This window comes from Erpetoichthys calabaricus, chromosome 13 (genome assembly GCF_900747795.2).
Source record: "Erpetoichthys calabaricus chromosome 13, fErpCal1.3, whole genome shotgun sequence".
NCBI classification, from domain to species: Eukaryota; Metazoa; Chordata; class Cladistia; order Polypteriformes; family Polypteridae; genus Erpetoichthys; species Erpetoichthys calabaricus.
This window is the reverse complement of record NC_041406.2, coordinates 74,790,919-74,807,492: the sequence shown is the minus strand read 5'-3', so window position 1 is coordinate 74,807,492 and position 16,574 is coordinate 74,790,919. Positions and strand designations below refer to the sequence as shown.

Sequence of the window (16,574 nt, the reverse complement as noted above, 5' to 3'; positions counted from 1 at the left end):
CAGAACACCTCCATCAGCACAGGCGAGCATCTTGACTCAGAACCGATTCGACCCTCTCCGCGTCCCCAGTTTGCCTTCAGCCCCTGGTGATGTAATAGTGGTAGGTGATTCTATTGTTAGAAACCTTAATATCGCATGCCCTAATCGAAAATCTTATTTTTTCTTGTTTTTCCGGTGCTTGTGTCCGAGATGTGATGAGACGTGCGCCGGCAATCTACGAGAAGCACAAGAACAGGGCGTTTGGAGCAATTGTTTTGCATGCCGGCGTGAACAATATAAGGCACCGACAGTCGGAAATCCTCAAGGCTGACTTTGCAGCACTAATTAAAGACACGAAGGAGAGGACCCCATCGGCAAAGATCTTCATTTCGGGTCTACTACCTCTCGTCAGATAATCAAAAGCGTACTACAGTCATCTGCTAGGATTAAACAACTGGCTGCAGGGCTTCTGCAAGAATCAAGACATCGGATTCATCAACAACTGGGACCTCCTTTGGGAAAGACCGCATTTCTTCAAGCGAGATGGCCTGCATCCGAACAGTTTCGGCGCCTGGGTCCTCTCCGAAAACATATCTAAGGTAATTCGTTTATCTTGACTATCTATCTCTACTCTTAACCCCTTCCGAAATGCTACTGCTGTGCTAGGACATAATTGTTTAATAAAATCTTCCGTAAAAGTGCACAACATTAATACTGTAATAACCAATCTCAATGCACGTAGAAAATCTAGGCAATACGGCATAAACACCAATAATTTAATTAAAATTACTACTTTAGATGAACAATGTATTAAAACTATAAAAACAGACTATAGATTAAACAAGAAATACACACAGAGCGGCGCTAATAAAAATAACTTAGTTCCTGTTCCAAATATCAATAACGCACATAGTGTTCATCTCTGCCCCTCCGAAACATTAAATATGGCACTATTAAATTTAGAGCTTTAACTAACAAGACGTTTTTTATCAACGATCTTATTAGTGATAGAAAAATAGATTTTATTGCACTAATTGAAACGTGGCTTAGCTCAGATGGCACAGCTGTTTTAATCGAATCTGCGCCTCCGGATTACAGTTTTATTCGTGCGGATCGCCAAGGAAAGAGAGGTGGTGGCTTGGCAAACATTTACTCGTGCCGGTTAAAGTGTAAAGATGTCAGTTTTGGTAAATTCAAGTCCTTTGAGTATCTCGCCGTTGTTATTCATGGAGATTCTCACGTTCTAGTATTATCCGTGTATAGACCTCCTAAATTCAATGTGTCTTTCTTTGAGGAATTCTCTGACTTAATGTCAATGTTAATTACGAACTATGACACACTCTTAATAGTCGGCGACTTTAATTTTCATATAGATAATCAGTGTGACCAAAAAGTAAAAGAATTTATGAACCTCCTGGAGTCTCTTGATTTGAGACAGCTCGTTAATCAGCCTACACATAAAGCAGGTCATACATTAGACTTAGTAATTACTAAAGGACTAAAAGTTGATATAAAGCAGGTCATTGATACGGGTCTATCAGACCATTTTCTTCTACTTTTTAATATAGAAATAATGATAGAAAACACTCATGAGAAGCATATTGTTAAAAAATGCTTCTTTGACTCATCAGCAGCTTTAAAACTTACAAACATTCTAAGCAATCAGTCCATTTATAGTGCCAACTATAATAGCGAGGATAATGTAAATAGTAAGGTGGAAAGATTTAATACTAAAATGAGAGCTGCTGTTGACATAGTTGCACCTGAAAAGACAGTTAAAAATCTTCTAGCATTGTTATACCATGGAAGACCCAAAGAGTGTCTGATTTAAAGAGAACATGCCGTAGAGCTGAGCGTAAATAGAGGAAGACTACACTAACTATCCACTATGAAATATTAAAAGTCAAAATAACAGAATACAATAACACAGTCCGTCTTGAGAGGCGCTGCTATTTCTCTAAGATTATAAATAACAATGCTAGTAATCCCAGAGTTTTATTCTCGACGATTGATCGTCTGTTAAACCCAGGTAACTCAAAGGAATGCCTCCTAAGTACTTCCAGTAAAACCTGTGAGGCTATTGCTGTATTTTTCAATCAAAAAATTAATGATATTAGAAATAACATAGTACATCTCCCCAACACTGAGGATCCTCCTAAACCCCAGCATTCCGTTATAAACAAATTAAACTCTTTCACTAGGATAGATTTACCTGATTTACATAAAATAATTTCTCAACTGAAACCCTCCACCTGCATCCTTGAACCAATACCAACAAATTTTTTCAAAGAAGTATCGGGCGTGCTAATTGATAATGTTCTTGACATAGTAAATTCGTCATTAGATACGGGGGTCTTCCCAGACTGTCTTAAGACTGCTGTAGTTAAACCCCTACTTAAGAAAAATAATCTCGATCCCTCTGCTCTTGAAAATTTTAGACCCATTTCTAACCTGCCTTTCTTAAGTAAAATTCTGAAGAAGGCAGTCATTATGCAGTTAAATGAGCACCTCAATAAACATGCTATTCTTGATAAATTTCAGTCAGGTTTTAGAACAAATCACAGCACAGAAACTGCACTCGTTAAAGTAGTAAATGACTTGCGGGTAAATGCAGACAAAGGCCATTTATCTGTTCTCATCCTCTTAGATCTGAGTGCCGCATTTGACACCATTGATCATAATATTCTTAGAAATCGCCTTAGTCAATGGGTGGGCCTCTCTGGCAGTGTCTTAAATTGGTTTGAATCCTACCTGGCAGGGAGAAAATTCTTTGTTAGTTGTGGTAATTACAACTCAAAGACACACGATATCCTATATGGTGTTCCACAAGGCTCTATCCTGGGTCCTCTGCTCTTCTCAATCTACATGCTTCCGTTAGGTCAGATTATCTCAGGGCACAACATGAGCTACCACAGCTATGGTGATGACACACAGCTGTATTTATCAATAGCACATGATGACCCAGATTCTCTTGATTCACTAACACAATGTCTGACTTGTATTTCAGAATGGATGAATAGTAACTTTCTCAAGCTAAATAAAGAGAAAACTGAAATCTTAGTGATTGGCAATAATGGATACAATGAGGCTATTAGAAATAAACTGGATGCATTAGGATTAAAAGTCAAGACGGAGGTAAAAAGCTTAGGGGTAACTGTTGACTGTAATCTGAATTTTAAATCGCATATTAGTCAGATCACTAGGACAGCATTTTTTCACTTAAGAAACACAGTAAAAGTTAGACCTCTTATATCATTGAAAGATGCTGAGAAATTAGTTCACGCGTTTGTTTTCAGTCGGCTAGATTACTGTAACGCAATCCTCTCAGGAATACCCAAAAAAGACATAAATTGTTTGCAACTAGTGCAGAATGCAGGTGCTAGAATCCTAACCAGGAAAAGAAAATCCGAGCACATTTCTCCAGTTTTGATGTCACTACACTGGTTACCTGTGTCATTCAGGATTAACTTTAAATTTCTTCTTATGGTTTATAAAGCCTTAAATAATCTCACCCCATCTTATATATCGGAATGTCTGACATCTTATATTCCAAATCGTAACCTCAGATCCTCAAATGAGTGTCTCCTTAGAATTCCAAGAGCAAAACTTAAAAGAAGTGGTGAGGCGGCCTTCTGCTTTTATGCACCTAAAATCTGGAATAGCCTGCCAATAGGAATTCGCCAGGCTAATACAGTGGAGCACTTTAAAAAACTGCTAAAAACACATTATTTTAACATGGCCTTCTCATAACTTCACGGTAATTTAAATCCTGATACTCTGTATATCCAATTCATTATAATAACTATTCATGGTGGACTCAAAGCACCGTGATGTTCCAACAGTGATAGATTAAAAGCCAGAAGTCTGCATGACCATCATCATCAAGTCCTTCCGTGAGAACCCTAATTACAAAGAGGACTATTTCATTTATGTTAGGTAGAATGCTCAGAGGGGACTGGGCGGTCTTGTGGCCTGGAACCCCTGAAGATTTTATTTTTTTCTCCAGCTGTCTGGAGTTATTTTTTTTGTTTTTTCTGTCCCCCCTGGCCATCAGACCTTACTTTTTTTCTATGTTAACTAATGTTGTCTTATTTTAATTTCTTATTTTGTCTTTTATTTTTATTTTCTTCACTATGTAAAGCACTTTGAGCTACTTTTTGTATGGAAAAGTGCATTATAAATAAATGTTGTTGTTGTGCTGTGTCAAAAACATACAACTGTCCATATCCCGGAGAGGTAGAAGTGTTAGCGTATAGTGGAGAGATTTGGTGATAAATTTGCCCATGTATTTTAAAACAGTATGGTTCGTGGCCAGAAGGTTGAGTTATCGTGCACCCATGGAATCAAACGCTAGAGAAGAGTTGTATTCTCGAATGTGTTCACGATCATTTTTAGCTTCTGATGTTTGCTTTGTAAGAAGCTGTTGTAAAGACACAGGTGGCTCCCGTAAAGGTGGTAAAGCTACTTTACTGGTAGTGAGAGTGAATTGCCTTCGTCAACCATTTGTGTCAAGAAATAACCCACTGATAGGAACAGGCAGTTGCCAGATTCCAGAATAGAGATGATGTTGTACAAAAACCTGTCGACAGAGAAGATACTGTCGTTCATTTTATAACAAAGGCTTAGGAAACAACTGTTGCAGTATAACGAAAATAGTAAGGTGTATGGGAGGCCGCAGGCAGGCAGCATGGGGAAGGGATTGGAAGAGGACGAATAGGAATCGAGAAATGCCGTGTTGGTTGCGTGTGGGCGGAACTGGTTTTTAAGTGGAAGAAGGACGAACCAGAAGAGAAATATATATAAGAGATTGTATTGTTTATAACTTGTGTACATGTTAAGCCTGTACTTGTAACATAAAAGTGAAAATCCTTGTACTTATTGTTTATTTTGAAATCATTGCTATGATTGATAGGTAAAGCCTTTTGATGGTGTACTCTAATAATATAACTATTATAAAGGTATTCCTAATGTACAACTCTTACCTCCACAGTCTAAAACAATATATTCAACTCCAGGATGATTTTCTAACTTTTCTTGATCCGCCTCCTCTGATATAAATCCAGTACTAGGAAGCTGCTTGCACCACATAGATGCTGCCTCTGGCTCCAAAGCAATAACCAAATTTTCTGAATCAATACTTTTAATTAATCCAGCCTGAAAAGAAAAAATATATATACATTCATTACAAATTGGATGATTTTACAGAAATTAACTGTGCTTTGTATGATACTTTACATATATCAAAATGGCAGTTTCCTAAACAGCAAATTGGTGTGTTTCCTGCTGTACATTTGTATACAAAAGTAAAACTATCAATAAATACTTTATTATTTCATCTTTAACCTGATTTCATCTTTAACCTGAAATGGAAGGCCAAACAGCTTTGTTTCTGCTCATCCACTATATGTTTGTCTTCACCTATGTTTCTCCCAAAACTGAAGCCTAACAAAAAATTCAGGATATTTATCTAAAAATCATTATATTTGTACAATAGTAAATAATACTGTATGTATTATGCCAAAATAAGGACATAAGTTACAAAGGTTATATTTTTCTTGCTAATATGTACTTATTAATTTTAGTTTATGCCATGTATGAACTTTCTAGTGCTGATTTGTCCTGCTTAGAATGGCTGCATGTTATGGTAACTTTTCTGAAAGTATCAAAAACTGTTTTACCAATCCTATTCAAAGGATGGATTTTACTGTTGTAAATAAAATAGAAGAACACATAAAAAGGTTTGGGGTAGCCAAAAAAAACCAATAATATTTCTTTACAGATGTGAGTTCAAAACAGAACTGTCTTAATGGCAGAATGATGGCATTTTTATAGTCAGTCAGAGGAAGTTATGTCACTGGTACCGGAACTGAAACTGATGTTGACAGGCTCTGGAGGGATTTCCCTTGGGTGGTCTGCAGAAGAAAGAGAGAAAGGAGTAGTGCACACTACCACCCCCCTGGTCCGGCTTTGAATAACCATCTTTCAAGCCCTTTAGCTGCCTCCCATGCTCACGTGTATGATAATGAATAAGACTATTAAGTGTTTGATATTTTTGTACAAAAAGTCTGCTATTTCTTTCATTATGAATGCTATTTAAAATGTGAGGTTTTTGAGACCCTGAAACTTCCCCAGCTGCGTGGTGCACCAAAACTCTGTCAACGCAGGCAGGTATTGCTTGTCCATCACAGAGGTAACCACAGTTTCGCATCCTCGCTGCATAACGCAACGGTCAGCCAATGGTTGATGCAGTGAACAGTCTAACCCATCCACTAACCTGGCCCTGTGCCTGCTCGCTTGCTGTGTTACTTGAAGCCTGTGGACTCAACGTCTTCTCTTGGGTGCAAGGCAATGATTCACATGTCACATGGTACTAGAAGTGGGATCTTGCACAAATGGATCCTCAACAGGCGTATGATGTTCCTCTCCCACTGGAGCCAGATGAGGCTCCTGCAGGCACTCCTGTCATTGCCTGTCCCTGGGACATGCTGGTGAAGATGGCTCCCTTGGATGACCCCAAGTGTTTCCTAATCTGTTTTGTACGCATGGCAACGGCAACAAAGATGTGCTCAGACAAGAGAGGCTGGGCAGCTATTTTGGCCCCCCTACAGGTCATCTTCCTCATGAAAGGCTTGATGATTATGACTTCCTGAAGCAACAGATCCTCCTCTGCATCGCTATGAGCCCCTTGCCCAAGGGACATCAGTTTCGGCTGTGGCAAATTTATCCAGATTGGCCTGTACAGGAACAGGTCCAGGTTCAGCAGACCTAATTCAATGCTGGTTTCGTGGAAACACCTTCGAGTGCATTATGGAAAAGCTTACTATTGATGTCTTATCAGGGATAAACGAAGACCTTTATGATGAGATGCTCTGGAGTGATGTTCACTCGCTACTGGACCTGACCCGCAGACTGGAGGGTGCCCAAGCCACCTGGAGACAGAGGAGCTATCCTAATTTGGCACTGACTTTGACCCAGCCAGCGCTTACCTGTCTGCTGGCCAAATGCCAAAATTATAGGTCGTAGCCTCCACCTCCACCTCATCCTTGGTTCACCTCAGAGCAACGTCTGCTGCCACCCCCTGCCTTAGTTTCTCCTGCTCAAGCCCAGGTTCCTAGAACCATTGACACCACTGCTGGGGGCACACGGACTGACGCCATGGGTAGAAGACACTATTGTAGAAGCAGACATAGAGAAAAGGTTTTAAAAATTGCTCACAATCATATTGTTTTGTCATCTCAACACAAAGAAGATCAGGGATTGCATTTCGAAATACTTTTATTGACTGAATATGGGCTGAAATGTGGAACAGTGTTGTAAGTCTTGCCCCGACCGTCAAGTTGTTTCTTCTCATTGACCCGCTAAGGCTCCCCTCTCATCAATGCCTATTTTAGATGTCCCTTTTGAGAGGGTTGGGTTAGACATTAATGGTATACTTCACAACAGTAAGAATGGTTGTCAATACATGCTTATGTTGGTTGATTATGCAACAAGATACCCCAAGTTGGCCACTTTGCAGAAGGCCAAAGCCCAAACTGTTGCTAAGGCTGTATCAGAAATATTCACGCATATTGGCATTTCTCAAAAGATTTTAGCTGACCAGGGTACACCCTTCACTTTTTGCATTATGAAGCAGCTGTGGGAGATACTTGCAATTAAACAATTGAGCACCACTGTTTATCACCCACAGATGAATGGAATGACTAAATGATTTAACAAGACTTTAAAACAGATGATTTGGCGAGTGGTCTGTGATGTCCAGACCTCCTGGGACACTAGGTTGCCCTTCCTCCTCTTTGCTATTTGGGAGTCCCCTCTAGCATTCACTGGAGTATGTACTTTGCCAGCATGCCTATGTTGCTCAAACACTGGATGCTCTGCAGTCTACTTTGACTTTACGTTGTAGGAAGATAAGTAAATAAATAAATATAGGTAAACAACATTTGATGTGGCATTTATATAAGTAACATATAAATGTTTTTCATATAAAGACCATCAAAAAACATAATCGCAAAAGGAACTTTGCACGATACCTTGGCGAGCTCTGTAGGCCCTGCTGTTTCTTTGAAGGACATGTGTGGGGCAGACTGACTGGCAGGATGACACACCAACCTGTTGCTGCATCCAAACGGTGGCATCTAGGAAGTGCCAGGAATTGAACCTGCCACCTCTTGATTATGAGTCAGCAGTTCTTACCGCTGCATCACCCAAGTGGTCACGTCAGCGTTGTACACTAACCCAATTTCTTTTTCTTTGGTTATATTCTTGAATAAAAGTGCGCTTGTTTTATTATACTTGTACCTTTTGTGAAAGTGTTTATTTGATATTTGAACTTCAGACTTCACACATTATACGCTTCATGTCAAACTTTTGTCATTAGTACTATGTTTCTGTTTTAGCTATGTGTTCAAAATTTCTTGCCTCACATTTCTTGTCATCCTACATTTACCCAGATTGTTGTAGACATGGAACACACATGAAATGCATGCATTCCAAATAACATATTATTTACCACATACAACTCCAGGCACCTCACATCCAGATAAACAGACTTGAGCTGGGAGAACTTTTTGTCTGACTTGAGCTTCAGCGGTGGGGTTACAGCAGGATGTTTACTGCTTGTGCTGATTGACACATCTGCAAAACAAAAGATGCTAATGGAGAAGTACGAAGGAATTTAAGGTAGTCCAGGACTATGACTTTTTTCGTAGGCTTCAGGGATTCTAGTGTTAAGTGGGTGGTAGAGGCACTCCGCTATTACTTGTGGGGTAGACGGTTTACCTTATTAACAAATCACACTCCGCTCCAGCATCTTTACTGGCAGAAAGGTACAAACTCCCGACTCGCTAGGTGGTTTATTAGTTTGCCACGTCAATGAGGATGTCCTCTTGTGTCTGGCCGAACCCCGCTTAAACAGTCACTTCTCTCAACCCATTGAGAACAAAGCTGGGGTGGTTGGTGTGTGAGGCTTTTGAGTCCCTGAAGCTTCCCCAGCTGCAACGAAACTCTGTCAACACAGGCAAGGATTGTTTGTCCATCGCCCAGCCAACACGTCAGTCGGCTGATGGTTGATGTGGGGAACAGTCTAACCTGGACACTAACCTGGCACCGCTACTGCTTGCTTGCTATGTCTGTGTATATTAAAGTGGTAGCTCACATTTGAATAAAGACCTTGACTGTCCCTGTTTTGACTGGAATAAAGTTGGTTTTCTTAAAGCCTGTGGACTCAACGTCTTCTCTTGGGTGCAAGGTAGTGACTCACATGTCACAATATATATGAAGCAAATCATACATTTCATGTTGAGGGACTATAGCAGGACATAAATTTATTAACACACTATGGACATACCTATGTTTCAGCTCATGCTTCAGAACTATGAAGAGAAATGTTTTACTTTATGTTCATAAATTGGCAAAGGTATACACAAATCAACCCTCAATTTGTGTGTTTGTGGTTCAAATGTTGGGATAGAGTATTTTTCAGCAAATAAACCAAAAATGCTTGCTGCAATAAAGAAAATAATATAGTTTATTCATAACATAAGGATAAGAAAAGGTGGATATAAGAAAGTGCATACAGACATAACACAATAAATGAAAACACAAAACAGAAAATCTAAGTTAGCTTGGTTTTACATATCACTTTTCTCCCACAGAGGAAGGAATAAACTTATTATAAATAATATTTAGTTCTGTAACTTGTCTAAAGAATTAGAAAATACAATTCTGTTAACTGTTTTCATAAGAGATCTGGTCTGTTGGTTGGTTATATTGCTCAGTCCTTATTAAGTTACAAATGTATCAGTGTCTGCCCTGAATGCAGTGTTGATGTTGTTCACGGCTATCCTGCACTTTGTCAAGCTTCTCATACCCCCTGCTTCTTTATGAAACTGTGTGTAACAGTGTTTGAAACAGTTACAGAACTGAAGCTGCTCTAAATTAATAGAAAGTAAGTTCGTTTTTCTTATTGGATTTAGGAGGGTAACTGCTAAAGACTCACCCTTCAAATACTTTCAAATTATATGAACTCCAGTAATGAAAGTATTACCTTAACTACATAATTAAAAACAAGTAACAGTTTCAAAATCAAAACACAAGTGTACTTACTGTTTGTTGATTTCTATTGACTCAAGAGAAAGAGATGATGTTTTGTTCTGATTTCTTCCAGATCCTTGTGGAGTTTTTACTGGTACAAGTGGTAGGCTGAGTGAGCTTTTCATTTTTTGTCAGATAATTTTCTCACCCTTAATTGGTCAGACCTCAAGGTTTCCAGCTTCACTCCTGAGGTTTAACGCATATTAATACTGTACTCTTTTCTAGTATAAAGATATGTCTCTTAAGAGTTGATTATCAGGAAATGATTGTCTTCTCTTCTTACGGTCCAGCACAATTTTACCCTTTGGAGTAGAAGGGTCAGTGTACTCTTTGTTTTGACCACAACATAGGCAATAGTTTGCCTGATAAAGACCATAATTAGATCCAGGCAAGAAGTGGGCACAGAATACAGATCCTTTGCTTTCAATGCGTTATCAAGGAAGGAGTGCACATTTTGACGTTGTTTTCTTGGGTGCACATAAGCTACGCCTTTTAATGATAACTAGTACAAAGTTTTGTTCATTAAGTTTGACAAAGGTTATGTTATGATCATCTTGTTCACTGACCATTATGGTGGACAATACAGTCATATGAAAAAGTTTGGGAACCCCTCTCAGCCTGCATAATAATTTACTCTACTTTCAACAAAAAAGTTAACAGTGGTATGTCTTTCATTTCCTAGGAACATCTGAGTACTGGGGTGTTTTGTGAACAAAGATTTTTAGTGAAGCAGTATTTATTTGTATGGGATTAAATCAAATGTGAAAAACTGGCTGTGGAAAAATTTGGGTCCCCTTGTAATTTTGCTGATTTGAATGCATGTAACTGCTCAATACTGATTACTTGCAACATCAAATTGGTTGGATTAGCTTGTTAAGCCTTGAACTTCATAGACAGGTGTGTCCAATCATGAGAAAAGGTATTTAAGGTGGTCAATTGCAAGTTGTGCTTCCATTTGACTCTCCTCTGAAGAGTGACAGCATGGGATCGTCAAAGCAACTCTCAAAAGATCTGAAAACAAAGATTGTTCAGTATTGTGGTTTAGGGGAAGGCTACAAAAAGCTATCTCAGAGGTTTAAACTGTCAGTTTCAACTGTAAGGAATGTAATCAGGAAATGGAAGGCCACAGGCACAGTTGCTGTTAAACCCAGGTCTGGAAGGCCAAGAAAAATACAGGAGCGGCATATGCGCAGGATTGTGAGAATGGTTACAGACAACCCACAGATCACCTCCAAAGACCTGCAAGAACATCTTTCTGCAGATGGTGTATCTGTACATCGTTCTACAATTCAGCGCAATTTGCACAAAGAACATCTGTATGGCAGGGTGATGAGAAAGAAGCCCTTTCTGCACTCACACCACAAACAGAGTTGCTTGCTGTATGCAAATGCTCATTTAGACAAGCCAGATTCATTTTGGAACAAAGTGCTTTGGACTGATGAGACAAAAATTGAGTTATTTGGTCATAACAAAAAGTGCTTTGCATAGCGGAAGAAGAACACCGCATTCCAAGAAAAACACCTGCTACCTACTGTCAAATTTGGTGGAGGTTCCATCATGCTGTGGGGCTGTGTGGCTAGTTCAGAGACTGGGGCCCTTGTTAAAGTCGAGGGTCGGATGAATTCAACCCAATATTAAGAAATTCTTCAGGATAATATTCAAGCATCAGTCACAAAGTTGAAGTTACGCAGGGGCTGGATATTCCAACAAGACAATGACCCAAAACACAGTTCGAAATCTACAAAGACATTCATGCAGAGGGAGAAGTACAATGTTCTGGAATGGCCGTCACAGTCCCCTGACTTGAATATCATCGAAAATCTATGGGATGATTTGAAGCAAGCTGTCCATGCTCGGCAGCCATCAAATTTAACTGAACTAGAGAGATTTTGCATGGAAGAATGTTCAAAAATACCTCCATCCAGAATCCAGACACTCATCAAAGGCTATAGGAGGTGTCTAGAGGCTGTTATATTTGCAAAAGGAGTCTCAACTAAGTATTGATATAATATCTCTGTTGGGGTGCCTAAATTTATGCACCTGTCTAAGCTGGTTATGATGCATATTGTATATTTTCTGTTAATCCAATAAACTTATTGTCACTGCTGAAATACTACTGTTTCCATAAGGCATGTCATATATTAAAAGGAAGTTGCTACTTTGAAAGCTCAGCCAATGATAAACAAAAATCCAAAGAATTAAGAGGGGTTCCCAAACATTTTCATATGACTGTATACCACTGAGACATCTCTAAGCCAATACCATTGTCAAGTGACTGTCATTGATGGAGATTTGTCAGAGTTGAGAGTTAAATGTCAGAGTAGTTGCTGCAGCTGCAGATGGAAAAGCAATATTGTGAAAACAATGGCACTTTGTCCTACAACGTCAAGAATATATTGGTTTTGCCCTATTTATTAAAATTTAGGTATTTCAATAAATTTGGCATTTAATTGATTTGTCCAACATCATAGACTTGGTTTGGAATATCTAGAAACTTGGATGTTTGGAAACGGTGCAACACCAACTTATATACTGGTATCCCGATGATATCACATGCAACAATTTCTAACAGATATATTATGGCAACGGAAGTTATTGCTAAAAACAAAAAGGCTCAGAAAAGGCAGAAAACAGCAGCACCCTTTACTGGAGACTAAAGATAAAATAGTCCGACAGTAAACATAAAAATATCTCTCTATTATAAAAAAAAATCTTGGAAGTCTTGGAAGGAGAAAAAACGTGATTTTCTCGGAGACACTTTAACGTTCCGCAAGACAAGGCAGTGAGACAAAAGGACAGCTGCTGTACAGTCTTTTAAATGTACTAAGTGCAGTGCGACATGCAGATCACGCAGCTCGGCGGCAGCAGCAGCAGCAGGAAGCAAGCAAGCAGCTGATTGAGCAAATAGGAGGTTTAAAAAAAATGTATTTGTTTCCCATTGTATCACTGTTTAAGAGGGGGTTTCGGAGGAGCGTGTGCGTTCAGCCCCCCTCTTCACAATGCGAGTGGCAGAGACGCGAAGTGGCAAATATGGCAAATATCAAGAAATAAAAAATTTATGAAAATGAATGAAATGAAAATAACAATCTCTTTAAATTGTATATCCAGTTAACCAAACCCTAGGGTGGGTGACCAAAGCGAGCAGGGGGCGGAGCCCATCATCCATCCATTCATCCATTATCCGACCCGCTATATCCTAACTACAGGGTCACGGGGGTCTGCTGGAGCCAATGAGCCCATAAGTAAAACTAAACAATATAAACTAGTCCAAAATTAAAAATAATCCACAAAATAAGATCAAAGTTAAATTCTACACATTCCAAAGCCAGAAAATCATAATGTCCAGTATCTAATTCGACACAAACCCAAATGCCATCACAACACTTGCTGATACATGTGACCCGGTGACATAATTTTTGGCATACACACAATTACCTATTTAGTGTATTTTATTGAACCTACTGAAACTTTACAGAATTAAAACTCTTATTTTAGTTAGATTAGGTTTGTAGTTAATCAAAGCCTTTTTACATATGTTGTTCATCAACAATTCTGCATAATTATAAATATCATTGCAAAAAAAAAAATTAGAAGCTGTTGCAGAACAAATTTTAACTGTCTAAACTCCCAGTCTCCAACAACAATAGTTTTTAATGCATCCTTAAAAGTTTGCAACTGGATGAAAACAGATCACACTGAATGAATGTCTGAAATCTTTCTGATTGTACATATTGTGCTGGTACCACACTAAATTGTTTTCAGAAGACCATGTGTAGTACCATACTGGTCTGGCAATGGCGGATGAGGTAGGTGAGGCAGGTTTATTTTTAAAATTATTGTACTTGAAGAGGCCATGCAATATTAGAGCGTAATAACACTGATTGTTGGTTATGTCCCAAAGATTGAACATATTTTACTTGGTAGATGCCTTGCAGTTTCACACGAGGAACAATTGCCTAATCATTTTTCGTTTTTTCATCAATTTTAAACTGCTGCACATATAAGTAGTTTCTGGTTGGAGTCTTTATTTACAAAATCATGATGTACTTCATGTAAAGCAGAGTATTAATTTTTGTGTCTCTTTCGACATTATAAGCCTCTTTCTCCATAAAAGGCAATCTTTGTATGTCGAGAGCTTATGCTATCTTTCTAAAGTTTGAGATCCTCCCATAATTTTCCCTTTGGTCATGCCCCTCACTACCCATTTCGCTACACATGCCAACACTCAATCTGCATTTCACTCTAATATGCCAGACTTGAATACAAATAGTAATAATTTTAAAAAGTTAAGAAACTTAAAAGTCAGGGATCTTAAGAGGTAAATTTCTTTTGCCAATCAGTACTGTAGATTAATATAAGAGTAATGACCACCTCAGAATGTTCAGTAAATTATTTGCAGTCTAAGTCTGTTTTGCTTTAAACAGCCCTCATAATGGTTTGATCTCCATAATGATACTGAAATAACAGCCAGTGCTTCTATGTTGATCTGTGCATGATTTATTTCATTGGTCACCATTGTCTTTGAGTAAAATGCAGCTGGAGGTCCAAGATCAATATTTGCTATGTTATTAAAAACACCTATTCAACAGGGTGAAACATTGTAGGTGCAAATAAATATTTTCTCTGTAAGTAAAAATCAACAAGTATACTTCAGGAATGAAAAAAATAATGGACACAACACATGAAGCAAGTAATTGCACAGCTGCAAAGAAGAGTTATATTAAGTTGAATGCCAATCACCAGTATGTGTCAGCTTCAAAATTAGTATTATGGTATGTGACTTTGAGAGCAGCAAGAGACAACTAACAGAGTAGTAAATAAACTGATGAATAAACTTATTCCATTTTTGTGTTGCATATTAATTTTGTGCTGCACATACTTGTATTTGTTGATTTATTTATGATATAAAATAATTTACATCTTAATATCCTACAATTTCTGTGTTGTCTTTATACTTCTGTACATATTTTTAATTTGATTATACAGTATATTAAATGTTTAATTTTCATTTTTACTTTTCACTTACTATGTTCATAAATATTCAGTTTATTGGATTATGATTGCTATATTCTCTTTATTTAATTTTTTAAAAATGTTTCGTATTTTCGTGGAGTTTGCATGTTCTCCTCGTGTCTGCGTGGGTTTCCTACGGGTGCTCTGGTTTCCTCCCACAGTCCAAAGACATGCAGATTAGGTGCACTGGCGATCCTAAATTGTCCCTAGTGTGTGCTTGGTGTGTGTGTGTGTGCCCTGCCTGGGATTTGTTCCTTCCTTGCGCCCTGTGTTGTCTGGGATTGATCCAGCAGACCCCGTGACCCTGTGTTAGGATATAGTGGGTTGGATACTGACTGACTGACTGACTGTTTTGTATTTTTTGTATGGACTTTAAATATATGACTTTGATTTATACAATATAATTATTTTTTATTTTAATTCCTATCTATATTTACTGTTATTAGTTTAATTTAGCCTCCGCCAAAACAGATGGGTGTCACGTTCAAGGCACACAGGTCAGTTTGGACCCTTGGACCTTTTTCAATATTCCATACAAACTACATATAGCTCGTGATGACCATTCATTTTTTTTTTCAAATAATCCCCTTTAATGTGCATTTCTTTTTCATTTATTTGTGAATTTCCCCTTGGGATTAATAAAGTATCTATCTATCTATCTATCTATCTATCTATCTATCTATCTATCTATCTATCTATCTATCTATCTATCTATCTATCTATCTATCTATCTATCTATCTATCTATCTATCTTCACATATTGATTGTATCTTAATTTATACACATAAATTATATTTACATCTGATATTAAAATTAATTTTCAATGTCCGTTCATGTTTATTTGAGCATACGGCACACTAACCTTCTCACAATGGCTTAACAAGAAAGAAATGAAAGAAGGTTATATATGCCACACTGCCATAAAGAATTTCATTGTTTTAGAATTATACCAGAGATGTGACAGTCTCATGAAGTAGACAGTACGTCGAGCACACACACTTCTGCTGTCACTCTGCTCATTGTCAGGACTGGTCACCCTTCTCTGGATTACCCAATTGGTACTACCACCTACATGATGTTTTTGTCTTTTACATAGAGAATAATTTTATGTGCAAGTTAAAAGTGATTGCTATCTACTTCTGATAGCAATGTTCATGTGGTCAAGTGACATCCAATCATGACACATTGATTGCAAAGAGGTAGCTATTGGTTGACATATTTTGCCCTGTATTGGGTATGTATTAAAGTGTTATTTTTGGCCCTCAATAAAACTGAGCTTGACACTGCAGCTTATGAGTCAACTGAACCAGAGGAGACATTGTCATCTGACATTCCCACAGTGTTGCCTACTACTTATATTTCCATGAATATTCTTGCCTCCACACTTATAGAAAATCAACAGCACACCACTAACTGTACTCCTGAGGATGCCCCAGAAACCCAAAAGTCACTTGATGCCTCATTGACATAGACACATAGTGTACATGTTG

General features: G+C 38.2%; 1 protein-coding gene across 1 annotated transcript in view; it reads right to left on the bottom strand.

The window, feature by feature from the left end:
* LOC114645141 (heat shock 70 kDa protein 12A-like) overlaps window positions 1-16,574 on the bottom strand; it is a 51,827-nt gene that overhangs the window by 22,054 nt on the left and 13,199 nt on the right. The window contains exon 3 of the mRNA XM_028793036.2: window positions 4,962-5,133. Within this exon, the coding sequence (XP_028648869.2) occupies window positions 4,962-5,133 (172 nt within the window). The remainder of the gene's footprint in view (window positions 1-4,961; window positions 5,134-16,574) is intronic.